The sequence below is a fragment of the Acomys russatus genome, chromosome 4 (genome assembly GCF_903995435.1).
Source record: "Acomys russatus chromosome 4, mAcoRus1.1, whole genome shotgun sequence".
NCBI lineage: Eukaryota > Metazoa > Chordata > Mammalia > Rodentia > Muridae > Acomys > Acomys russatus.
Window position 1 is genome coordinate 77658199 of NC_067140.1, and position 27649 is coordinate 77685847.

At 39.7% G+C, this 27649-nt stretch overlaps 1 protein-coding gene across 1 annotated transcript in view; it reads left to right on the plus strand.

Annotated features, from left to right (window-relative positions):
• Positions 1-27649, plus strand: part of Macrod2 (mono-ADP ribosylhydrolase 2) — a 1925774-nt gene that overhangs the window by 1806058 nt on the left and 92067 nt on the right. The window contains exon 13 of the mRNA XM_051144748.1: positions 560-628. Coding sequence (XP_051000705.1) covers positions 560-628 — 69 coding nt within the window. The remainder of the gene's footprint in view (positions 1-559; positions 629-27649) is intronic.

Genomic DNA, 27649 nt, shown 5'->3' on the forward strand with positions numbered 1-27649 from the left:
GGTCTCCATTGTATAACCGGGTGACATGAAATCCCTGCATGTCTCTGGGTGCCTTACTTTGAGTGGTCCCCTTCTCCTGAACCACAGTGCTGAGAGCCACAGAACCACTCTGTCCAGGTGGGAAGCCAAGGGGATTGCCCACCCATAGAAGTGCTGAGATTTGCAAAAGCAAACTTTTTAGAAACATCACAAGCACCTTGTAGAGACCTGCATGGATATAGGTTAGCACACGTCACAAAGGAAAGTAGTACTCCACTCTTTGAGAATTGTGGAGGAAGCAAAATGCTACTGGAGTTGTTGCCACACTATGGCCAACAAACCAGTCTTCTACAGAGTACATTTTGTAGTTCCCTGGCCTCTGTCTTATGTGAAGATTTATGCTGCATTAGTTTTGTTTTTGTTTTTGTTTTTGTTTTAAATGCATCACAACCCTCTGACCCTGCAAGACCATTTGGTGTGTGAAGGACACTGACATTCTCACTGGTGGCTGGGAGGGAGCTGTGGGGAAGAAAAAGCCACAGCCTGTATTAAGCCTGAGGCTTGTCTTCCTGTTTTATAGATGGTGTCAACACCACGCCTGTGCCCAGCCCTGCTTCTGAAGACAAAGCTGAAGTCCATAAAGACGAAGGTAAGGGACCACATCTAAACTTCACAGACCCCTGAAAGTAAACTGTGTAGGTTTTGTTTATGTGGGAAAACTGATGCAGTGAATAAATGTAATTCTCATAAGCACCTCTATTTTGAACACAAGGATCCCTCCCACTCAGCTCCATTCCATATCGAGCCTCTTCAGAATATATATATATATATATATATATATATATATATATATATATATATACATTTACATTTGTTCCTCTAAAAATAATGTTTATAAAATAAGAGCCGGAGCAGAGAAAGTGTGGTTAGAGAAAAATGTTCATCCGAAGCGGAAGAATTTGTCAATTCTGCTATTTATAACTACTCGTCAGGCATAAAATTGAAATAGTAGCATTGAGAAACCCCTACCAGAGGCCCTATGGCCCAAGGGAGAAATGTTTGAAAGGCATCCATAAAAATAAACAAGGCAAGACCACAATTCTATGGACAATCACTAAGAGAAAATTTTGTTGACCCAAGTAAACCAAGAAGAAAAATATAATTAGAAGAAGTTTTTACTTTTTTAGAGATAAGTACCAGGAAACAGATGCAAATTGCCTTCAAAACATAAGGAAAATAAAAGAGGTCTTTCAATCTCTCTCCTCTCCCTCCTGATTGGTGGGGAAGTCATCCCATAAGCAATAGTATTGGTATCTGTCATTAGTAGCTACTAAAACCTCATGTGACTGCCAGACTAGACTATTACATTTGAACAAATAGGTGTCTTGTATATCATAATATAAGGCATAAATAAGCTGTCTTGTAAACCAAAGCAGCTACTTAGAACTTCCGTGTGTACTTTGAGTCCAGTTCTTCAACCTGATATGGGGTGAAAACTGGTACCCACTGCCACTAAAACTCGCCATTCTTTGAGTCTGTGGAGGAAGTCAAAATAGTCTTAAAACTGTAATACTCACTTAATGGCATCTTTGATTCCCTGCCTCTTTGCCGGGTGAGCCAGTTGATGAGTATGAAAAATTGGGTTATATGCATGGGACTTGATCCTAGCTCTGTCACCAGCTACTTCGCTAACCCCTGAGAGAGAATTCAAGTAGTGAACAAATAAGTGATTAGCAGAACTTCTCTGCACGTCATTTTTTTCCTTTTGTGATGAAGGCAAGAAGAGTGTCTACCTTGGGGCTGGAGCATGAAACAGTGGGTAAAGGTGCATTCTGTGAAAGCCTGGAGAGAGCTGAATTCAGGTCGCAAGGCCCTGCGCCACTGGTCATATCACTCAGGAGTCCCAGGCCAGAAGATTGGGACTTCAAAGCCAGCAGCAGCAGCTATACTTCAAACCTAAAGCCAGTCTAGGCTACATGAAACTATCTCAAAAACTAGAAAATGCTGAGAGAAACAAAAGCCCACTAAGTCCCGCTGACCTATATATAGGCACAGCTGTAACCCCAGCGCTGCCATGTGAGGACCACAAATCACTGAGGCTTGCTGTCTGCCAGGCCAACTCCAGATCAGGTGAGTGACCTCCTTTGGTCTCCTCATACACCGATGTGCGCACACACACACACACACACACACACACACACACACACACACCACCACCACCACCACCACAACAACAACAACAATAACAACAACACACACATGCTCAGAAGATAATGTCTACCTCACAAAATAACATGATGCAGGTCAGTTTCCTTGCTGTTTCTCTGGCCCTCATATAGATCCAACTTTCTAGAAGACAGAGCAAGATAGATTATTCAGAAGTGACTTGTTTATCAGAGAGCGACTAGAAATCAACGTCTTTAATGGAAAAGGGAAGGGAACAGAACTGGCCGATGGGGAAGCGCCAGAGCACTGTCAGAGGGATCGATGCCAGCTAACATTGTGGGAAGCCCTGCAGGTGAACCACAGTGGGCAAGAGGACCCTGCCATGAATTCTAGTGCTGGCTACCCTGGAAGGGATGGGTGTGGTCTTAGGCAAAACAGTCCCTTTCTATTGAGGTTATTGCAGAAGCCAACAATGGACAGCATGTACAGCTACCTGGAAAAATAACTGTTTACTCCCAAAGGAGAGCTGACTTGGACCAACACCAGGTTCACCATACTGCTGTAATCTTAGATGATCTCTTTTTATTTATTGCCATTTTTCATATGTTCAGGTACCGCTTATTTGAAAAAAAAATTGACATATTTAAAACTGTGATTTATGTCCGAGTTCCTTGGAAGTTTCTTGAGACACTCTCAGTCATTTTACAGAGAAATAGACTGATTGTGTAAGAGAAAAGATAGGAAATGCTACTTATTTTAGGTAAAATCAAAACAAAAATACAAAAGACATCTCAATCATTTAGCTTATGATAAAAATGTAAAAGCATCATGAGGTTGAATGACAGAGTCTAAAAAGCAAGAGGGAGGAAAATCTAATTTGAATGCTTCAAGCTGAGATTTCATGCTGTTGAGTTGTTTAGCTGGGAGATATCACACCTTCATAAAACACACTGCTTGTGATATTTCTTGATGCTTTTAGGATCTCACACCGTTAATTGCTCATGCAAGGATCAATTATTTTTCAGAATACTTTTAGGGATTCTTTTCTTTTTTTTTTTTCATAAAATAAGACTTTTAATGGTGCTGACTCCATCAAAGAATTGTCATGTATCACAAATGTAGTTCCCTTGTGAGACTAAATGTGAAAATGTAGGGGATTTTGCAGAAATAAATTGTTAATTTCCATTAACTTTTTAACTTTGGAAAACATATGTTTTGTGCTCTATGTTAGTATGTAAACTGGTTTCAATTAACAGTAAAACATATAGGGGGAGGATTTTTGCCTTCCTCTTCTGAAATAGCATTCATATAAGGGCACTGTTTTTAAGTGGGTTATCCGTTCAGAGCTCAGTCTCTGATGATGCTTGCCAGGCTGTCATCAAGATTGACAGATGCACAGCCTGGAATTAAGGAAGCGTTTTCCATTGAAATCATCCAAGATTGAGGTCAAGTTGAGGTTAAAAGGAAGTCATAAGTGTTCAGGATTCATTTCAAACCTTTTGTGTTATTGGTGTTCATGCAGAAATATCTGTCCTCGGTGACACCATGGCTATTTCAGAACTCCACAGTCATAAGATCACTTATAGAAACGCTTCTGACATTCTTCAGTGTAAGTGGCAGAACAGTTTCTGCTGATCAACGGTCCTAAAGGAGCCCTTATTCTCTTGACTTTTTGGAGACTTCGCTCCTAAAGGAGCATCTTCTTGGGGTTTGGAGTCGGCTGCCCATGGTCTGGAATGGTCAGGTTCTCCTTCCAGAGTGACACCATTGTGTTTGTGCCATGTTCACGCATTTGCAGCTCTGCCTGTCTGATGACTGGGTTTATATTCATTAAGAGTTTACTCTCCACTGGAAATTAGCATCTTCTAGAATGTAGGAGTTGAAAGCAGGCAAGTAAAACAAGGTGGCTGTCTTTATTCCTGAAACAGAAGGGATTTTAAAAAGGAAAGAAAGAAAGAAAGAAAACATTTATGTGAAAGTTAAAAAAAAAAATCTCGAGAAGTGTTAGAAACTAAGTGTCGTCTACACTAGTGATTCTCTTCGAGTGCTGTAGGCATATTTCCCCCTAGGAACCGGGTCTGGGTGTGCTTGCCCACTTACACCGTGTAACTGCTGACTGTGTGCTCACTGCTTACGGATCTCAGTAGATTATAGCCCAGACACCCCTTCACGGTGAGTCACTGTGGCTGTCGAGTGGGTGGGAGTTGAGCTGAGCTATGAGGAGGAGGAATGTTAACGAACGCCTCATCCACACAGGGCAGATCTGAGAGCCAGGACTGAAATGAAATTAACTTCCAGGTAAAGCTGGCCTGGGGAAATCCCTGTGGCGATGAACAGGCATTCTGACATTATTTGCAAAATAGGACCAGAACTTATCAGTTGAGACAGGCTCCCTTTACCATTAAGGATGCTCTTTTTTTCTTTCTTTCTTTCTTTCTTTTTTTTTTTTGGGGGGGGGGGCAGATTTTATATGTTAGATTTTGGAAAAACAAAATCTATTTGAGTTAACATGCAAGCAATCAGATGAAAGACAGGAGTCAAATGCACAAACAGCTAGTGCTCTGGTGGAAACTTCTGTAGAGTTCATGTTATTGCCAAATGTATAGTTGGCTCCTCAGGTCGCGGAGCACACGCTCTCCCAGCTGTCTCCATGTTTTTCATATGTTATCCTCACCCACTGCCAAGATACCGGACTGGAGGAAATGCTGCAGAAACCCATCCGGATTCACCTGCCTTATTATTTAATCAGTACCTAATTTGAATCTGAAGGTCAACTAGACCAAATCATAGGCTCATTCATATTAAAATCAAAATCAATTAATACCCAGGTGCACACCCGAGCTGTGTCCCTTCGGAGCTCCATGAAAGTCACACCAATGCTATTTGGCATTTATGAGGTAGGATGTCACCTACAAAGTATTTCTAAATCTTTAATCTGGTTTCAGACCTCATGAAGGTCAAAATGACTGGGGGTGGGGGGGAAGCCATGGTAAACAGAGCCACAGAGGAAAGATGAGCTCACGTTTGAGGAAGCTGAGTGTAAGAGATGATCATTGGTGGTACCTCTGCCACTGTTAGCCTGGCCAGCCATGCCAGCTCAGAATTGTTCTTTCTCTACTTCTTGCCTCAATTGCTGAAGAGAAACAAAACATCTCCACCTTTCTCTAAAGTTCTTCGCCCATTTTCTGTTGTTACTGTCTACCGTTCCCTCCTGAAAGCTTCACAGTTATACCGTCATAGCAGGAACAAAACTGTACCCTGCTCTCACTCTGCATGGACAGAGGCTCTGAAGGCACTGGAGTGCCTCTCACTCACCCACTCGTGCACTGTCACTCTTACTGGGCATTGGTGGAGGGTGGCTGCCCCTGGTCCTCCAGTGAAGCGAGAGGAACTGGGGAGCGCAACATGTCTGTAGCTGTCATCACTGCTTTACATCTCCCTGCAGTGTCCCTCATTTCTCAATACGGTGACTCGGAGAGGGAGAAGACGGTATGGAAGGGGGGAAGAGCCTGTGTTGATGTGACCCCCACAGGTGATACCTAAGTGAGCTTGTGGTACCTTTTGTTTATATGAATAGCATGTGTTCGTTTTAAACTGTTTTCATATAGAAAGTTATAGAAACTAAAATCATATAATGATTTCCCCTTTAAGGATTAAATTGCAGAGCATTTTTTAGAGCCTATTCTGTTGCTTCATTTAACAGCAGACCATGAATATTCTCTCGTGTCTTTAAATATGCCTCAGAGGCATGACTTTTATTGGAGGTATGGCATTCTATCATCTGGTGTCCCACCATTTACACTGTCAGAGCCCTAGCATTGGATTATTCAGTTATTTACAGTTTGCTCCATTATATATAACAGAAATATGTGGCTCATGCATTTTAGTTGGTGTGTGTGTGTGTGTGTGTTGTTGTATATAATCAGTTCTTCAGCATAAATTCCTTATCCTTTGTTGATTTACTAGAGAAATGGCTAAAATATCTTTATTGCATTTATGTATTTTCTTGCCTTTAAAAGTAGGATTAGACCTGAGAAACTGAAAACCAAGATTAGATGGCTAGTTATTTTTGTACTTTACATTTATATATAGTGACTATTACATAAGTAAGCAAACAAAGGAGAGAAAAATATGACCTAAAATTTGAATTCTCAGAAATTAGCATTTGTAAAACACTGATATATAAACCAGAGATATTTTTCTTAGCAGCCAAATACATATATTAAGTTTTATTTCTTAGGATATTCTACAATGCATGTCTGCTTGAAATTACCTTTTAAATATAAAAGTAGATTTTAAGTTCCACTCATGATTTTGATCCTCTAATTTCATTTAATTTTATTTCCTAGTAAATGAGCTTCCTATACTCACCTAATCTCCATGTTAACTGTTTCTTGGTTCTGTTTTACATTTTGTTACAGGCCGGAAACATTCTTTACCTCTTGTAAATAATGCAATCATTTCTGCATGAAAATTCTCCTAAATAAAATTTATTCTAATGTTTTTAATAATGTACGGAGCTATTTTAAAACATATGTTCTTTGTAGCATATTCAAACAATGCAAAGGCAAAGAATAACATAAAAAAGCAATCTTTCTACCCTGAGATAATTAATATTTTCATTGCGGAGCCATTCTTTCGTTTATCTCTCAGTATTACAAACACACAATCTTCTATCGATAAAGTATACTATACAACAAATACAATCTGATTTTAATGCAATTTTCTGTTGTTTATTCATTTCTCACCTTCCAATTGTTTAAAATGTAAAGTACAAAACAAACAAATTTAACCATCTCATCTTGATTTCCAGTTACCCAAGTCTAAATGTCATCTGTGTCTTGACTCAATGGTGTGACCATGGACATGTTACTTGGTTTCTCTCTACTTCAACATCATCATATATTAAATACAAATGACAAGGTCACCTGTATTATACAATCCAATAATACTCACATTAATGTAAGTCAATCAACTTACGATATTTCAAGGTATGCCTGCTACCCATGTGGAAACTAAGACATTTTAACTATCATTAAGTAAATATTTGCATATTTATAAACACTGTCTCATATCCTACATACATTTCTGAATCTCACTTGTTCATGAGCAGCAAAACTTCATGGAAATCCCTTTCAGCCGCTCTCTGTAGAACTAATTCATCTACATTAAAGCTCACATCATGCCTCACATCAAAGCTGTATCATAATTTATTCAGCAATTCTCCTATGATGAGCAAGCACTTTCTTTCCTTTTTATTGCCATACAAACAGTGTTGCAATGGCTGCTCTTGCCCATCGATTCTCATATGCTGGTGCTTTTATTTGTGTGGGAAAGATTCCAGGAATGTGAACAGTGCTTTACGGAGTATGTGTTTTAATAGACAAAAGGCTGCTTCCAAAGGCATATTTCCATCAGCAGTTGCTGCTTTGTTCTTTCTAACCTTTTCCAGCTGAATGGGTGTAAAACAACATGTCATTGCAATTTTTAAGCATTAGTATTATTATCCTAACTTTGCAGGTAACAGAGACCCAGGACATTAAAAAAAAAAGCCAACAACAAAACAAGACAAATAACAAAAACAAACAATCAACAACAAAAAAAAGTGTTCATTGCACAAAAAAGTAGAGCCAGAATTTGAAAGCCAAGCCTGTCTGAACCCAAATCCCATCTGCTATTCTGCCTCTCAAACCCAGCTTTGGGAGCCAGGGGCCTTTCTTCCTTATGTGGCTGGATGCAGGGAGTGAGGAAGGGAGCAGGGGAATGGACGATCAACTCAGAAATGCTACTCCAAGGGCCAGTCAGCAGGGCAGGGGAATGAGGCAGCAGGGAGATAGAGCAGTTTGCAGACAGCTAGCTAACTTGTGCCTCATAGTGACCTTGACACTAACGTGGTGTCAGGGTTATGATGGCATAGAGCATTCACATATGTCCCTCACTAGGCGGAGAGCTCAGCCCTTTTGAATCATACTCAGGCTTCCTACGCTGCAGGTGTAGCGTTTGCTTACTGTTACTTCCCAAGTGCATCTGGCGGAAGTCCACGGTTGACTTGTCCAGCACTCTCTGTTGAAAATCGTGACTGCTTTGTAAAGCCCACACCCAGTCCTTATGTCAGCCAGTGTTCCTCCCCTTCCTTCTTCCTCCTTCCTCCCGCTGTAAGTTGTCTGAGCAAACACTTTGAAGATAACAATCGTCAATGCACATGGTTACCTTTCTCCATCTCTTCCCTCCTCGTGACTAACTACTGTGCTCCTTGGGTATTTGCTTATTAAGCCTCAAAGCCTACGTTCCTGTGTCAATGTTGGTGACACATGGCACATCTGACCTACTTGGAGTTAAAGAGCGTGAGAGTATGCTGCACACGTCATTGTTTACATGGTCTCTGCAAAACCTCACACAGCACAAAGTCAGTCCTCAATGCCTATTTAACGTAACCAACAAGAAGAAAACGATTGCACAACTCTGTTAGCGAAACTCCAAGAGCTTCTTAGGGAGTTTAATTGAGAGCCATGCATCAGAAAAGATGGTCCCTATAACTTTACAAATATGCGTGAAAATGATCTAATTCCCCCCCACCCACCCGCCCACCCCACCCCACCCCACCCCACCCCACCCCCGCCCAAGAGACTTAGCCGAGTGAAGAAGTGGAGACAGAACGTGCCACAGAGGATGGCCGGTTTCTTTCTTGAGATACTGTTACTATTATTAAGGTGTCTTTCAGGAGTATCTGATTTCAGAAGTGAATTTTTTTTTTTTAAAAGTATGTTAGGGTACAAAAATGAGAAAAGTAGATCCAAGCCAGATACATCTCTGTTTGTTTTCAGACTTGGGCACTGTTACACACTAAAGGAGGACAAAGTAAACATTGTTTAAACATTTTCATCTTAGGTGACACATAATAATTATAAGTAGTTATGGGCCATAGCCTTTCAATACATGTGTATGTGTCACATAATCATATGATAATCATATGGGTGTAAACACAATAAACATCTTTTTCTTTTTTCTACACTGGTTTTTAATGGAGCTGAGATTCAACCCTGTGTCCTAGCGCTTGTATACTAGGCAAGACCTACACCTTCACACCAGAGCCCCTGGGAGAGAGGTGCTGTTCCTAGCTAAACACAGAGTTCAAGGCTCTCTGTTTTCCTGCGAAAGAGTCTTTAGAGGAGTTCTCCTCACACATCATTCTGTATTGAATCCAAACATTAATGTTTGAATTAAAAATCGATACTGTATTTACAGTGCGTTTTTAGGGGGTTCTTGAGTTCATTCTGAGACACAGGCTCAAAACTCCTCCCTGTGGTGACTTTGTACCCACTGCATGCTATGGGTGAGACTGGTTATTTGGATATAATTCATAATGTGGCTTTACTAATAAGCTTTTCAAAAGCTTTGCTTATATATATTTAAAATTGATTAACTATGAGAAAATATATAATTCTTTATAGGCTATTAGGCTAAAAGTGTGCTTTTTAATATTTATTACTGATGAAAGATTGTTAAGTAGCAAAGGGGAACCAATATGATAATATTACATTTGTTATCATTTGTTATTTTCTCTACTGATTATGGTTGTTATACTGTAGTAGTTAACTGAGCTCTGCACTTTCCCCGATCAAATTCTAAAAGGCCCAGGAAATGAACACAATTAACCCTAGATTAGGATGTGAAGATTATTGGTAATCTGGAATGCCTTTGTCCAACACGGTGGCTTAAATCTAAAAGTTCAATTAACCTTATTTTCTATAAGAAACTTTGTTATTATTTTCTAATTCACTGGCCTACATTTTAAATTCTTTTGACAAAATCTTGCAAGCTTTATGAACTGCAGCTTATTTGGGATTGTGATTACAGCAGCTGTGTGACCTAGGTGACTATCTTAGCATGACTCTCAGATTTCTTTGTATAAAATATAAATGAAAATATTTATGTAGCCTCTACAGACTTAACCAGCTAAGGTTCAAAAATATTTGGGAAAAATTGCATCTGTGTTGAAGGTACGCAGACTTTCCCCATGCCATTCTATTCCTCTAAGGAACACAGTATGACAACTCCGTACATAGATATGATTTGAAGTATATGGCGAGATGTGTTTGCATTGTATGCAAATGCTGCATTATTCTACATAAGGGAGTCGAGCATTCACGGACTATGCTGCCCATATGGGAGCCCGAAACCACCTCCTGAAGAAGATGCTGAGGAATGACTCATCACGATTGAGATGATGCTGTGCTGTTACCATCAGTGGCAGCACAAAGGACCACACTTGGACCAGGGGATCTAAGATTTAATCTGTCCACAAAATAAAGTGCACAATGGTGTTTCTGTCTACAAATTAAAAACTTATCTCTCATATTAAAACCCCTTGGCTCCATAAAGTATACTTTTTTGCTATCCTTAGAGTCTAATCATATCTGACTTATCACTTTCTTGTTAATTAGTGTGAAATTACACTTGGAACAACTCTTTAGAACAGTCCTTGGGAAGGCTGTGTTCTTAGCTAACCTGGATAAAGACACAACATCTGCTAACTGATATCAGCCTGCTTTCCTCTGAAATGCCCACTCCCAGAAGAGATCAGAGATCCTCAAACACTATACCTTTTAAATTCAAGCTTTGTGCATAACGAATTCAACCAATTTAGTGTTTGAATTAAAAGCTAAGACTGTACTTAAAGGACGTTTGAGGAGGTGCCAGCATTAATTTTGAGGATGTGCATTTTTGTCAGTATGTGTGTTAGAAATCTGCTAAAAACCAAACATCCCTACATTGTTTCACAGGGAGACACACAAGATACAAGCTCATATATGGATATGTATATATGTAAATATATACAGATATGTATATATACATATATATGTATATGTATATATATATTCTTTATGTGCTTATATATTTGCCAGATTCAGAGGCCACCATGGCAGTGTTCTTGCTTAAGCATCCTCAGACTTAGAAGTTTATAGCTTCCTTGAACTATAAGGAACTAGGTGTTCCTTAGTAAGTGAGTTCAGGAGTCAGTGAGACCCTTTAGAAACTACAAAGCTAGTCACTTTCAGTGGCGCTGCCCTTCTCAGAACCGTCAGCATGTGATATGCATTAAGAAGCTCAGAGAAAATTAAGTATGTGGTGTTTGGTACATTAATTAAGCAAATGCAATAATTAAATATCTTATTTATTGTTTATTATTTTATGGTAGAATATGATTTTTGAGCACCCCAAAACATAGTTTGGTAAACAATCCATAAAAATCAAAGAACATAGCTTAATGTTTCTACTTCATGATATCATACTATTGGGATACAAAATAAGCAAAGATGAAAATTACTTTTGAAAACGGGGTCTTAAATCTATTCTGGTACAGCAGTGCTGGGGAATAATTCACAGACATTTCAGGAAGAGATTTTCTGTTCCTAGTTTTCTGCTTCCTGCGCAAGCAGAAATTTGTTGCCCTGTCTCCTAAATGTGTTTGATTTTCTTTTCTGTCATGCCTGGGGTTTTTTGGTATTGTACATGGGTGTAATATTTGCATTTGGGTGTGTGGACTTCTAGAAACATGGCATTGATGTCAGATATCTTTGAACCTTTATTTTGTAATGTTGGGTTTTGTACTGAACCAGAAAGTTATCAATTTGCCTAGACTGGCTGGCCAATCAGCTTCTGGGATGTACCTTTCTCCCCCTCCACCATAAGAGCACCATTTCAGGCTCTTTATATGTATTATTTTAAATTGTTATTATTAAATTTATTTATTTATTCATTTTACATCCTGATCTCAACCCCCTCTCCTCTCCACCAGTCCCCACCCTCCCATCATATTTTCTCTTTTTCTCCTCCCCTTCTCCTCAAAAAAGGGAACGCGCGCGTGCGTGCACACACACACACACACACACACACACACACACACACACACACACACACACACACCCTGGCACATCAAGTCTCATCCTCTTTCACTGAGGCCAAACAAGGCAGTCCAGCTGCAGGAAAGTGATCCAAAAGCAGGCAACAGAATCTGTTAGAGACAACCCTTGCTTCACTTGCTAGGGGACCCACATGAACACTAAGCTGCCCATCAGTTACATATGTGTCAGGGGCCTGAGTCCAGTCCATGCTGGTCTCTGTAAGCCCTTGGAGGCCTAGGTTAGTTAACTCTCTGTGTCTTCATAAGGTATTCTTGTCCCCTCTGGTACCTTCTAGCCTTCCCCCAACTCTTCCACAAGACTCCTGAAGCTGTGCCTAATGTTTGGCTGTGGGTGTCAGCCTCTGTGTTGCTCCACTGGTGGATGAAACCTCTCAGAAGACAGTTATGCTAGGCGGTCATCTGCTAGCATAGCAGAGTATCATCAATAGTGCCAGGAGTCGGCTCTATCCTGTGGGGGTAGGACTCAGATTGGGCCAGTCATTGGTTGGCCATTCCCTCAATCTCTGATCCATCTTTATCCCTGCATGTCTGTAGGCAGGGTAAATTTTGGATCAAAGGCTTTGTGTGGGGATTGGTGTCCTCCTCCCTCCACTGGAAGTCCTGCTTGGCTAGGAGGTGGCCTCTTCAGTATCCATTCCCCCATAGCTAGGAATCTCAGCTAGAGTCACTCCCATATCCTCCCAGAAACCTTCCTTTGCAGGTCTCTAACTTGTCCCAGAGATACCCTCCCCATTAGGTTTCCCCTGTCTCTCCAAGCCCTCTCGCCTCCCACCACCACTCTGCCCATATCTGATCCCCACCTCATTCCTCTCCTTACCCTCTCCCTACGGTTCCCTCTCATCATGTACTTCCTTTTCTATTCTATTTGCCCTTCTAAGTGGGATTCAAACATCTTTCCTTGTTACTTAGCTTCTTTGGGCCTGTGGATTGCAGTATGGCTATCCTGTACTAGATGGCTAATATCCACTTATAAGTGAGTATATATCATATGTGTCTTTCTGCATCTGGATTACCTTACTCAGGATGCTCTTTTCTAGTTCCATCCATTTGCCTGAAAATTGAATGGTATCCTTGTTTTTAGTAGCCGAGTAGTGTTCCATTGTATAAATGTATCACGTTTTCTTTGTCCATCCTTCAGGTGAGGGACATCTGGATTGTTTCCAGATTCTGGCTATTAGGAGTCAAGCTGCTATGAATAACAGAGCTGAAGCACTTACATGTGTTCTTAGGATGCAACTCAAGTGCTTGTGCTTACACGGCAGGCACTTCACCCACCGTGCCATCTCCCAAGCCTAGGGCTCTCTCTCTTTTATTGTGACATTTGTTTGCACTTCTTTATGGGGTGCCGTATGATAATTAGATACACATACATAATACTAATAATCAAGTCCTGTAGCAAGCACTTCCATTTCCTTAGGCCTCTACCGTGAGTCATCTCTACTCGTTGGCTACTATAATGCTCTTCTAACTATTTTGACTACATCATAGCTCACTACAACCAAGCGTTACCGTACCGTAAGCCCCAAAGTAACTCCTCTTGTGTGTCTTTGCTGTCTCCTTCCGACGTTTCCATTCCTCCTCTCTCTGGTACTCTGTGTCTGTAAGTGCCACTTTATTTAAAAGAGCAACTTCTAGTGAAATACTTTAAAACCAATTACAAAGACGAAACTTCTTAATATGAATTGGTGGCATTTAATAATAAATTTATCTTCCTGTTTTATTTAGCAGTTAGTGAATCTTGATATTTTGCAGGAGGCCTAAGAAAAGTGGAAAAACAAACTGGTTGGTTGTTTCTCTTGGCTGGAAGGGACAGAAAGGACAGTCCTATAAAGTGTGTATGTATGTGTATGTGTGTGTGTGTGTGTGTGTGTGTGTGTTTCTCATGCACATGCATACTGAAAATAATATTTGCACCTTTATTTTTGTTACCCAGAACAGTATGGAGGAAGAAATAAATTCTTCACCTAGAATTTATCATTCTCAAAAAAAAGGAAGGAAGGAAGGAAGGAAGGAAGGAAGAAGGAAGAAAGAAAGAAAGAAAGAAAGAAAGAAAGAAAGAAAGAAAGAGTGTCTAGAAGCAGGAAACTCCTTATACCACTTCAGCTTTCTTACACACCCATGGATGTTGTCCTTGGCAACCACATTCTTTCTTGGCTGTGAAACAGAGCCAGTTACTCCTCTCCATGCCTGTCTGCATTCTAGACATATAAAAAGACAGATACATCTGTCAACCTTGATTTTAGAGTAGTTAATTAGGGTTAGAAGATAACTCCAAGCTCCAGGCCCCGATTTTCTCTGACTTTCCTACCTTCTGCTGGCCAGAACTTTGTTCCAAACAGAAATGCTTCTATATACTTGTCTGGAAAAGTTGAATACGCAATGTTATTATGTAATACTAATGTTTACCTGGGTCAGTAGGAAGATCAACCTAAGGGTTTGGGCTGGAGTTATCACTTCATCCCTAAGTCTTCTCAACAACCTGTGTCCATGGTAGAATCCCCTTCAGGAGTCTCCTCAAGTGCATCTCCCAAGGCAGAGCTAGCCAAAACCATCAGACTCTTGCTTCAGTGCTGTTCTCTATACAGTGCCACATTAATTTATAAATAAATTCTTCCATTTACACTAAGGCCTTTCTATCCTCTCTGTAGGGTATTTCTAACTCAACAATTTCCCCTTTTCATCAAGCAAAAGAAATCCAGACATCTGCTTAAGGTCCATATGGTAACCATATGTCCCAAGTTTTTAGTGTGGTTCTAACTGCAAAGATTCTATCTTCTTATCAGACCACATAGCATGAGTTTGGAAAGGGAAAAAATAGCTTCCTCCTAAGCGTAGGGTACCGTTCAGTGGGAAACTACATTTGAATGTTGTCACACAAACATTTTGCTAGTTTTGCAGGAGAAAATAAAAAAGGTAGTGTTTAAAAAATTATACTTGTTTTACTTTCCCTTAACCTCAAAATGTCTCTGCTGTCACATCACGCTATTGTGCTAGCTTCTACCTTTATTTTGAAGTCCTTCTGCAGGAATGAAATTATTGTGCCCAAGGTGTTTTAAAAACAGATATTGGAAAGATTGAAGAATAGCAAGAATCAAAACTATTGGACAGTCAAATATCCCTCCAAACAGCATCTTCATTAGTCCTTTCAGTAACTCTTTGAGGTAGAATATGGACTGGTTAATGTCAGCTGCCACAATGCAAAACCAGAAAATAATTATTTTCTCATACAAGTAAAATACATGAAGACAGAACATGTTCCAGGCAGCCATTCAGAGATTCAAATTAGTTGGGGCTCCTGATTTTTTAACCAATGATCTCCAAAGTTATCTTGAATCTTGACAGGCACCCATCCAGCAATGGATAAGGAAGGTTTTGTAGGCAGGCTTGGCAGTAGGACGTGTCATATCTATACCTTTCCCATCACCCAGGAATCAGCCATGAGAGACATATGAACCATGTAAGTGAGTGAGAGCTCCTGAGTGTCCAAGTGCTTCTTTCCTGTGGGGCTAGGAGACGGGGCATGGGTTCGTTGCACACCTGTCAGATATGTTTCAGAAATGGATGGTGTGGTCTTTGCTATAATATAAATGAGGCAGCCAGTGCTTGGGTGGGGTGGCAGGCCCAGAGCTGCATTTCACATGAAGTCTAAAGAATACATTGAGAAGAGATTAGGGTGAGAAAAAAATTTTAAAGTCAGTTTTGCTTCAGTGGAAATTTCCTTTTCCTATAGATATTTACCAGCCACAAATTAAGAAACACATGCACACACTCTTTCTTCTTCCTTTCTCTCTCCCCTCTTACACACACACACACACACACACACACACACACGTACACACAGACACACACACACACACACACACCTTCCTGAATGTCAACTGATCCAGGAGGGAAAGAAAATGACAAGCACATACATCCTTTTTCCCATTTTTCCATTGCTGTTTTAAAGGAACATAGAATATTTTCAGTTACCTGCTCTATTTTAAAGCTAGCAGTTCCCATCAGTATGTGTAGATTTTCGCCTGCTCTGGGTTTTATAGCCAAACTCACTCTACCATTTTATTGTGGTTTTGTTATTTGTATTAATTTCTTCTTCTAAATTTATACTCAAACCACAGGCTCACAGTGCTACATGTGACAAAGCCATACTTCACGTAAGCTAATAAATGCAGTTCGGACAGAATGGAAGCTACGCAGAGCCCAGGCGCATGGTATCCACTCACTATGGGATGTATTTGGTTGTATGTTGTCTTGAGTTTCACATACTAACATGTTCAACAGACAGCTATTTCCAGCAAGTCTAAGGAAAGTACGTAGATTTGAGCCCTACTTAAAGCAGCTGACTTTATATAGATCAAAGCTCATGGTGACCTTTTGTCTTATTTCAAATAAAATGTGGCAGCACCTAAGGCCCAGCCATACTACCAGTCAGTAAGGAAGCTACAACACGTTCCTGTAGCGCCCTCATTCTTCCCTCGAAGAAAATGTGACAGCTAGATCACAATGGTGACAAGTGTCCAGGCCAGTGTTTCCATGTGAGGGACTTATTATCCAGAGAATTGAAAAGAAGGACTTATATAGATTTTCAAGCGTAGCAAGGAGATTTCATTAAAAAGTAATCAAACAGCACAGATCAGAAAGGGCTACACTGCGAGAGAAAAGCAGGTCACGCGAGGGAGAAAGAGCTCACCAGCCCTGGTCACTGCCTGGGCTTTTCTCTATGTAGTCCAGCAGAAGGTGGTGTTAGGTTCTAGAAGGCATTGATTGTTTGATGGTTTTCTATTTTGATTGATAAATTACATCATATTTTCATTTCCAGCTGTACAGATGCCTACACCTGATTTTAATCATATGATGCCTTTAAGCACAGGCGTAAGAGGCCTCTCCCTAAAAGCTCAAACGACTCTTTGCCCTAACTGTATATGCAGCCCAAACCAGACTTGAACTTCTGATTTTCATGTCTGGTTACATTAGGAGTATATTTAAATAGAAACTATGTAGATTTGATTGTTGTTAGAGACAATGAAACTTACGCTGTAATTTAGACAACTGTGTTCATATCAGGTAGAGGCTCTGGATGCTGGGTGCATTGCTCAGGAATGGTGTGTGAGTGTGTGTGTAAGAGAGAGAGAGAGACAGACAGACAGACAGAGACAGAAAGAGAGAGACAGAGACAGACAGAAAGAGAGAGACAGAAAGAGAGAGACAGAGACAGAGAGACAGACAGAAAGAGAGAGACAGAGACAGAGAGACAGACAGAAAGAGAGAGAGAGAAGAGTGCATAAGATTCCGGGTGCACTGTTCAAAGAGAGGAATATGTGCAACCCATTCCAGTGCTTGCCTACCTCGCTAACTATGCCTTGAAAGGGGTAGCATGGCACTGAGACAGCTGTCAGCTCTGCACTCCCCTCTGTCGCTCTCACATCTCATCCTGCTCATTCATACCACAGCCTTCACCAGTGTGTTTTACATGTGCCCCATTTCCACTAAACCTGCATCACTTTATAACCCTCACTGCTCTTTTTATGGATATGTTGTCCTTTTTGAAACCTTCCCCAACTAGAACTATGAGTTTGTAGGTCTTATTTTTTTTGGTTTGGTTTGGTTTCTGTTTGCTTGGGTGCTTCCTTGCTTTTGAAATAAAGCCTCATGTAGCTCAGGCTGGTCTTGAACCCACTATGCAACCCTGGATGGCCTTGAATTTCTTATCTACCAACTGAGACACATCCCCATCCCCTGTTTCATGGTTTGGCACTGGGGAAGGGGCAATTTGCATTGCTGAGGATAAGCAATGTGTGTTAAGTAGCTGTTATACAGTTGTTCCTCTAGCCCCCAGTATCACAATAATTTAAGTTTCATAAAGAGAAAGATAGTATCTATACGGGCTCTTTATTGATGCTTGGTGGTTAGTACCCAGTGTGGCCTACACAAAGCTACCAATTAAAATTTGGTGTGTGTTACAGCCACCAACAGATTTTTATTTGGCCTTAACTGCTAGTAAGATGTAATGTAATTAAAATGTACAGTTCTTGCCCTTCACGGACTTTATAGTCTAAATGGAAATATGGAGGAGCATGTAAGAAAGGCCAGATAACAGCACTCTCACCTGCTATTAATTATGTAGCCCTCACTGTAAACCAGTTTCCAGTCTGAAAATGTTACGTGTGTCACTCTTTTCATTCTCACCTCTCATCTAACTACAATTACCATCCCAACTTAAAATAAGGGAAATGAACCCTGGAGCAAGAGTGTAGTTAGTCTGGGGGGACATAGCTAGGATACAAACTGGGTAAGACCAACCAAAGCACAGTAAGCACTGAGGATGGAACATACTGAAACCTACAGAGAGGGAGAATGAGGAAAATCTCTGCTCAGCTTAGCGCTAATGTGAGTAGAAAAAAAATGAGCCATGAGCTAGAATCTGAAAGGTACATGCAGAATCTATTCCATCTGCAAGAAGAACATTTATGAACAGATGAAAGTAGGACACCAAAGACCTATTTTAGGTACAATGGAAAATAGGTACAATGGATACACTTTCTTGACCTAAATGACAGATCCATCATCCAGTCAGTCATCAGATGTTGAGCAAAGCACCATGACTGTGGATGACTAAGAATACCAGACTAGGATATTTTGGTCAAGTCCACACAAAGCAAACTTTTTCTGCCATTAGATAATATTTGTTTATAAATAATAGTTCAATGTGCTTGGGGGTGTGTGTGGGGGAACTCTGATTGTACCTAGGTAGACATATCTTCAAGCCATTCCTGAAACTCTTTGGAGGGGTTGCTCTATAAGTAAACGTTCGAGTTTCTTAGATATGATGGTTGGCTGAGCTGCAGTTTTCCATCCCTTGCACTCTGTCTAGTTACGCTTGAGCCCTCCTTATTCTTGCTTGGCTGCGTTCATTCATTGTTCTTGACATTGGATTAGTCCCAAGCAACGTGTTTCTTTCATTGTCCCGAGTTGACTCCAGTGGAATCTTCCAATGAGATCTTCACCTTAAAACTCTTCAAATAAGAAATTAGTATCCTGGAAACTAAGAGAAAACAAAGTGAAAACTGGGGGGAAATAGATTTATCATCTTTCACTACCATCCCCAATACTGTGGTCATCAGCTTCATGAACTAGCACAGTTGGCCCAAACCCCAAGACATTCCTTAGCAACACCTTAAACCCAACCCTGAAAGTTTTGTTGGTTCTATTTAAAATATAGTGCTTTAGCAGAAAAAAATTAGATTAAGAGGCAGTCATAAATACGTTTGAGAAGTATTCAGTCCTTATGCAGTAGACTCTTAGGGTAGAGTTCTCATTTTTCCATCAGTATCAGAATATTAGATGCTGATGGTTCATAAGATAACATTACCTTTTGGAGAAATGGATTGGTATATTGCTCAACTAAAAATGGTCCCAATGTTCTGCTAATGCACCTGGGTGTGTTATTGAAATTATTTTTTAAAATACTGAAATGCCCACATCATTCTTAACAGGAAATGATTTAACTCCTCTTCTTACAGACTCTTCCTACCTTTTTATCCTCCCAGGATTTTTTCATAAATAAGTGTGCTTTTTTCTTCCCATCCATTTGCTCTCTCAAAGCACTCCCATGTATGCCCTGGCTCCCTTTTGAAATCACAGCCTCTTTTTCTTTCATTGTTATTGTTGCATTTATAAACATGACCAGTTCAGTCCTTTTAATGTTACTTATGTGTATGATTTGGCGGCTGACCACATATTTGATAATCAACTATGGGCCTCATCCCTGGAACTCTCTGCATCCCTTGGTTGCCTGCAGTTCTTTGCTATGAATGGCGCCCTGTGAGAATTCTGCCTTCCATGTCAGCATGTCTATTGGTGTTGCAGTTATTTGAGTCTTATTGATCAGCCATATTGTTGAAGCATCATGCGTGACTCTTCTCTTCCATTTTTAGGATACCCAACTTCAAGCAGCTTCCCTGGTCCTCTGGCCCTCACAATCTTCCTATTGTCTCTTCCATAATGTTCCCTGAGCTTTAGGATGCAAGGGTTGTGTTGTCAATGTATCAATTAGGGCTTAGAATGCTGTTATCACTTCTTCCCTATATTTTGATGTGTTGTGGTTTTCTGCAATGGTTTATTTTTGTAACCAAGAGAAGCTTCTTTGGGGGTGGGTAGTGTGAGAGCTACACTTATCTACAAGTATAAGAATAGGTATTTAGCATGCATATAGGAATAATGCTGTTTGGTGACTTGATGGCAGTAGAGTCTCCTCTAAGCCCTCACTAGCCCTGCATGGTAGACTAGATGTCCATTATCAGATATGATTTTCCTTCTGTTGAGCGGGCTGTAAGTCCCATTAGAGAGCTGTTGGTTACCACCAAGCTATGAATACCACTACTTTACCCCTAGGGCTATCTCTTCCCACCATGTTAATATGTTTGATGTGACTGCAGGGCTCCCTGAGAAGTGCAATAGGCAAATCCATTTTTCCCTCTATTTTTGTTGCTTGAGAATTTCATACATGCATAGAACGTGTGTTGATCAAATCTACCCTCATCCCCAGTCCCATCATTCCCACCCACCTCCAAATTTCATGTGTTCTGTTCTTTAAAAACCTAGTGTCACCTTTCTGTCTGTGGATTTAGAAGTATGCACTGAAACCTGGGTAGTCTTTCCTGTCCCACATTCCTGAAGAAAAATGACTCCTCCTCCTCCAGTAGTTTTCAATTGCCAATATCTTCTTAGCTAGGAAGGGCACTTTGTGACTACCTCCCCACTAGCCCTTTCTTGGATTTTGTCCAGCTTGATTTTATGTACGTTTAGTTCATGCTTCACCATACTGTGTGCTCATACGTACAGCTTCTCTTGTTTCTGAAAAACATTGATATTTGTAGTCATCTACCACTGCAGGCTCTTAGAATCTTTCTGCCTCGTTGAGCCTTAAGAGAAAAGAGTGCTATATAGATGTCTCATTTAAAGCTAGGCACTCTGTAGTCTCTTGTTCTCTTCACATTGATTTTTCTGTTTGTTGTCATCTACTGGAAAAAAGGAAGTTTATCTGATTAGGGCTGAGCGCTGCATTATTAGTTCATGAGCTTGATGATAAGACATTAGGGGTTTAACCCTGCCTATTGACAGTATAATTGGCCTCTAGCCACAAACTTTTCCACTAACAATGGTGTCATATTACAGAAGAATCTTTAATGTAAGCAGAAAGTATTGGTTACTACCAAAACATTCCCGTCACTATTGTACCAATGGACATGTCTTCCTAGGCCAGTCACTGTTGTAGCTCATAGGATTCACATAAGGGTAAAACTGGTGATTATGTTTTTCCTCTGATGGCATTCACAGCATCTTCCATCACTATTAAAGCTAAGCCAGTAGGAATTAAGTTTTTAGATCAGTATCAGTGCAGTTTCTCCACGACCTGTGACTCAGATATTTAGGCTCTTCAGCAATAGGGGCTTACCATCAAGTGCAATCTAGAGGGTAACCAAGATCAGTGGCAAAGGCTAGAACGTTTGGGGTTCTATAGGAACCCACTAACAGCTCCTAAGAGAGGTAACCCATTCCTGGGCTTTTTATTTGATAGTTTATGGTATCTTAGGGTGGGTGTACTATTTCTTATTATAGGGTGACTGCACAAAAAACTTCTTATATATGTATAAAAGTTATGAAGTGCCTCCAGTAGTAGGCTTCCAGCTGCCTTTTTCAAGGTCTTTAGTGCTAGTGTTCGGTCCCCGTACTCCCCCTTCTACCCCACCCCAGAATCCAGTGCTGTAAAGAGTTCTTTAAGCCAGTAGGTCTGTGAAACAGGAAGCAGAGTGGCACAGCCAGGCACTGGATTAAGAAAACGACTATAACCTCTAGAAATTGTGCTAGAGTTTACTTCAAATTATCAGAAAATTCAAATAATGTTATTTTGGAAATAGAAAATGGCCCATTTTAGAGTTAATTCTTAGTATGTTTTTCAGGGTCCTTGAAAAATAACATTTTATAGTATTCTTTTTCCCTAGTGCTGGGGACTGAACCCAAAACCTTGCACCTTGAAGGGTAGGCATTGTATCACTAAACTATGTCTCTGACCTCCAGTGTTTGATATGCTCTTCTCAGTTTATTTGGGCAATATTAATCCCATCACGAAAATGCCTCTGTTTCTCCATTTCCTACAACACTAAGTATACCTTATTGTTTTCTACATTTAGACTCATACTTGAAAATAAAGTTCAGTGGATTTGCTTTATTCTACATGACCAGCCTGCTCTACTCTTTAACTTTCTATCATTTTTTTGGTCTGATACAAGTTTCCTGAATGATGTCTATTTTGAAATAAGCATAAAAATGAAATTTTAAAAGATGGACTTAAAAGAATGCCAAACTTCTTTAAATGATATTTGTAAAAAAAAAAAAAAAAAGCACTTTAGAATAATTTAAAGTGCCTATATATGCACACTTAGATTATAAATGTAAAATTAGGTAATGTACTTACAAGATTCACATATTCAAGTTATGTAAGAGTGATGCATGGGGTTGATCAGGAAATTGAGGAGTAAAGACGCTACCTCATTATCTCATTGCCTTACATCATTCACAGTGCAGGAGCTCGTGACACAGTTCCCCCAAGAGACTGTTTACATGCCAACCATCCATTCAGAAGCTAATCAACTCCTAATAATCCAAGATCATTCCTCCCCTATCATTGGATTCTTTCATGTCAAGAGACCTAAAAGGCTGTGGTCCAAACTGTAGATATCTTTTCAGAATCTTCCAATTGTCAAGATAAGATGGTAGTACAGCATAAGGCCACTTCTCCCCCATTTTCCCTGATTAGTTGGAAGGCACTGTTCTCTCAGTTACCTAATTGAAGTCACCATGATACCACAGAACAGTTCAGTCAAGAAAAGTTCAGTTTTGACACCAAGTCTTAGGGGAAATGTTGGTGCTTATCTTGGCTGTCTTGTTGAGTTCCCACAAAAATGACTCATAAGATATACATTGCATACTTGCTGGTGGTACAGAAGCACAGAAGAGACATGAAGAAATGGAACAGAGAAAATTGCCAACGGACTGTATCAACAAGCAGGGTACTGCTAAGGAGATGTGAGGCAGTTGTTTCTCTGAGAACAGCATGAGATAGAGTCACAACTTAGTAAGAGAAAAGGTTTATTTTTTTCAATAGTTTCAGCAGTTCCAGTCCCTGGTCAGTTGGCACCCTGGCTTTTGAACCATTGGTGAGGCAGTCCATCATTTTGGGAGTATGTAGCAGAGGAAGGCTGCTGACTAGTTTGAAAAATGAGATATTGTCTCATAATTCTCTTTAAGAAATACACTCCCAGTGACCTGAAACCTCTCTCCCTAGAAGGTTCCAGTATTTATCAATTATGTCATGATGGGGACCAAGCCTTTACATATGGGCCTGTGGAGGACATTCTCAATTTGAGCTATAGCATGCATCTATTTTGCAAAATGATTAAGGCAAGAAAATCACATCTATATTACTTCTGATACTATTTTTATTGTTTTTCAATACTTTTAAAATCTACCCATTTAGTGATTTTAAAAAATAGTTGATTACATTATCTGTGAATAGTATGTCTGCCTATTCATGTAACTCAGTGTCAAAGCATTAGGGGAAAGAAATTGCAATGTGTTAAATATGTGAAAACTTACTTTTCTTGCCATTCTTCTTAGTCATAACAATTATTTGTGTAGCATTTATATTTTATTAGGTGCTATAAGAAGTCTAGAGATAATTAAAGTATTTGAGATGATATGCATATATTATATATTTACAGGTTGACACGATATGTAATATATATATACATTTGTATATATATACATTTGTATATATGTATATATACATATATATATATATACATACAATCAATGTGTTGATTTTGGTATTTGAGGGCATCTGGGAAGGAAAAGATCTTCTGCAGATACCAAAGAACTATAGTAAAGAACATGCTGTTGTTAACCACAACTGCCATGTCAGACAATAAGGCTCTTAATATCAATATGCTGCTTCACAGAACCCCAACTCTATTCATACTGAGCACCTTAGCTATAGCTCTTGCCTGAGGTTTGCTCAGATTTGCTTTTTAATAATGTCACGAAGGCCTGCAGTGTGACACCATGCAAGGTGGAGAAAGTTAAGGTCAGAAAAAGGAGGTCAAGGATGCTGAAACAACCATATCACAAGACAACCAAAAATAAGAGCAGATTTTCCTTTGTTTACATTGCCAAAGGGGAAAAATTAACTTGATGGAAAGGGTAATTAAGCATTTCTTTCCCATCATGGTCCATCTCAACTTTGTATCCAGCTGTTCTGTTCTACATTGTGATGGTTATAAGTCCAGATGCTCAGTTAGGAAGGAGACTATGGCCATGCCACAGTGCGTGCCACTATTAACCCTTGTTTTAACAGTAAGCAAGGTAGATGAAGGCAACACTAGAATGTTCACAGAGAGATATTGTCTGAGCAATGATATTTTGATTTAACCCATAGAATAGCATTGTAAAGTAACTAAAAAAGATTATGTAAGTCAACACTCTCCATCTCTAAATGCAGCAACTGGTGTTTTGTAAGCTGGATGGATTTCCATAGAGTAATAAAACTTACAGGTTTAAGTCTAAAATCACAGTCTTCTGTTAGTATTTATCCATCATAATCATTGATTTTCTAACTTGTTTAAATTTCAATAACAACCTACAGAAAGATTTCTGTTCCAATGAAAGCATGATCAAGCTATTTTTAAATAAGTTTCCTGGTATTTATAGTGCATTTTCTCATGAGTTAGTTGGGTATGGTAGTAGTTTCCTAACATAACTCAAAGGCTATTAGAGCTTGAATTCCAAATCTCTAGGAGTTATTGGCCACCTTTTAATGGGAGTTAACGAGAGCATAATGAAGACAAATGACCAGCCATAGCTCATCTGGGCCTCCTGATACCCAGAGCCATGTCCTATTTGAGGATCTGTATGTGTTTTGGGTAAATATAGTTCATTCTTGTGTATCCAGCCTCACTGGGACCAGCCACTGCCAGCTCACCCAGAGTCAGATGCTGGAGGAATGGATGGCCATGTGTATCCTTCCTACCTACATAAGCAGCTTTCTCCACATGCATGAGAACACAAACAGCAACATAGATTCTAATTCACTATGGACAAGCACCCTGCTTTTCAAAAGGAAATCCCAACAAGCTGGCCAGACTAAATGCTTGACTTGGTCAAATCAACTCAATTTAGGGGTAGTGGGGAAACTAGCTGGTTGTTTCTGTTACTTTCCCATCAAGCTCTAGTTCTGGGTGGAGATTTATACGTTTCTTTGTTTTGGTTTGTTTTGGTTTTTGGGTTTTCGAGACAGGGTTTCTCTGGGTAGCCTTGAGTGTCCTGGACTCACTTTGTAGACCAGGGTAGCCTCGAACTCACAGAGATCTGCCTGTCTCTGCCTCCCAAGAGATGGGATTAAAGGCGTGTGCCACCATGCCCGGCAATTTATACGTTTCGTATGTCCAATATTTATTTTGTAAAATCTATTAAAGATGCTATGCCAGGATGATGGCCTGCCATCAGTTTAAGGGTAGTTCAGGGCTCTTAATCTTGCTAGAAGCAGTTGTAGACTTCGTGAGTTGAGAGTCTCTTCAGAGACAAGTAATCGTCTGCCATCTTATATTGAAGTTCTGAGAAGGGAAGTGTGCAGGAACCAAGGAACAGCTGCATACCACACACTGCTCCACCTGTCAGCACCCTGTAATACAGATGGACTTTCTAACATTTCCAAATCCCTTTGAATTCTTAGCCGTGGTTCACCACTATGGCCAGATTTGTTGATGCTGTTGTTTGTTTTCAAATGGCAATGATGCCAAAATAGCTTTTAGTGTGATACCTTGCAAAGTTATTTTGGTACAAAATGTTTCTGTTTTGGTTCTTTCTTTCTTCTTTCCCTTTCTCTTTTTCTTTATTTCCTTCTTTTTCTCCCAACTGGATCATCTTCTACAATTACTAGATATAGCTCAGTTTTAAATTTCTTTAAAACACATAGTTCTGAAAGTCCTTTATAAAGCCGCAGCCTCACAAACATTAAAACATGGATGTTTGGGGCCACGCCCTTCTGGTGCCAGGCATCCCAGAAGGGTGCAACAGAAACTCTCTGCTTCCAAAAATGATGAATGTATGAACGTACCCACGCCCTTCAGTGGATCACTTTGTGAGTATTTTGGGTCTCTAGAGTAGGTCCAGGGGCCTCCAGGTTAAGAATATTTATACAGAAAGGATGTCATGTTAAAAGCAAGTATTTGCATGAATTTATAGTTCAGAAAACTTTAGGAAAATTCAAAAGTAAAAAAAGTATAAAAATTCATCATTTGTCATCAAAGTTTTAACCCACCCAAGTTTATTTCACATAGAAATGTGCAATCATATTAAATTACTACTTCTTAAATTTCCTTTTTTATGGGATTTCTCATTTCACTTTAATGAATTTTAAATATTCTTTTAAATCTTTTTCAACTTTCTAAGTGAGATTTTAAAAAAAAATTATGAAAGTACTTTTTAAAATTCGTATTAATCTTAAAAGCACATTCTCTATGTAGGCCTTTGGATTAAATATTTGATTTAATATCTGCATTTGAATTTTTTCTTAAATATGCCATTAACCTTATAGATATTGAAAGTCAGAATCTCTCTATAAATTTAATTCCTGTTTCTGCTGTTTATAAAACAAAAATAAAAACATTATTGACTGAATCTGAGAACTGGGTGATAACTATTTTACATCTTTAGAATTCTCAAATAATTATTTTTATAATCAAGGGGAAAATGCAACTTCAGGGTACCAGAAGAGCTCAGTGTATACAAGCCCATTTTCCAAAGTGATTTGTGGGACTTGCCTAAGAATAATCAACCCTTAGTTATCATATGCAATGCTTCCTGTCCTGTGTAGATTGCTATCATAGATGGTCACCAATGGAGTATCTTCTAAACAAAACAAATACATTTCTAGTAGTTCTAGAGGTTGGAAAGTCTAAGACCAAGGTGTTGGCTGATTGCCTGTCTGTTGGTGTCTACTTTCTACTCCATAGATCGAGTCTTTGTTGTGCTATGTTGGAGGAGATGAAATGTGTCTCTCAGTTGACTTTGTAAAGGGACCCACTCTACAACCATGGCTCAACTTCCCAGGCCAGATCCTCTCTATCATACCATCACTGTCTAGGTTAGGATTTTCTCATGTGAGTTTAGGAGTGGGGCTACAACCCTAAGACCACAGCTAGATACATTTTCTCCCTTTAATTATGAGGAATAGTTCCACATGCATATCAAAATGTCTTCCATTGTCCACCCAAGCAGAAAAGGTGCACTGTCATTTAAAACCTGTAAGTATGACATAATACGGTCCATCATCAAAATCACACAGGCTCAAGCCCACTGTAGCTAGTTTATGTAGCTGGGAGTTCAAGCAGCGTTAATAGAATGACTTCTGTAGAAACAGTCTTCCTTAGCTGGGTATTTGTGAATCCTATCAAGGACTTAGAGTTCTGATATAGCTTTGTGAAGATAAATTTCACAACCAAGACAGAGTGCACTTAATAATTG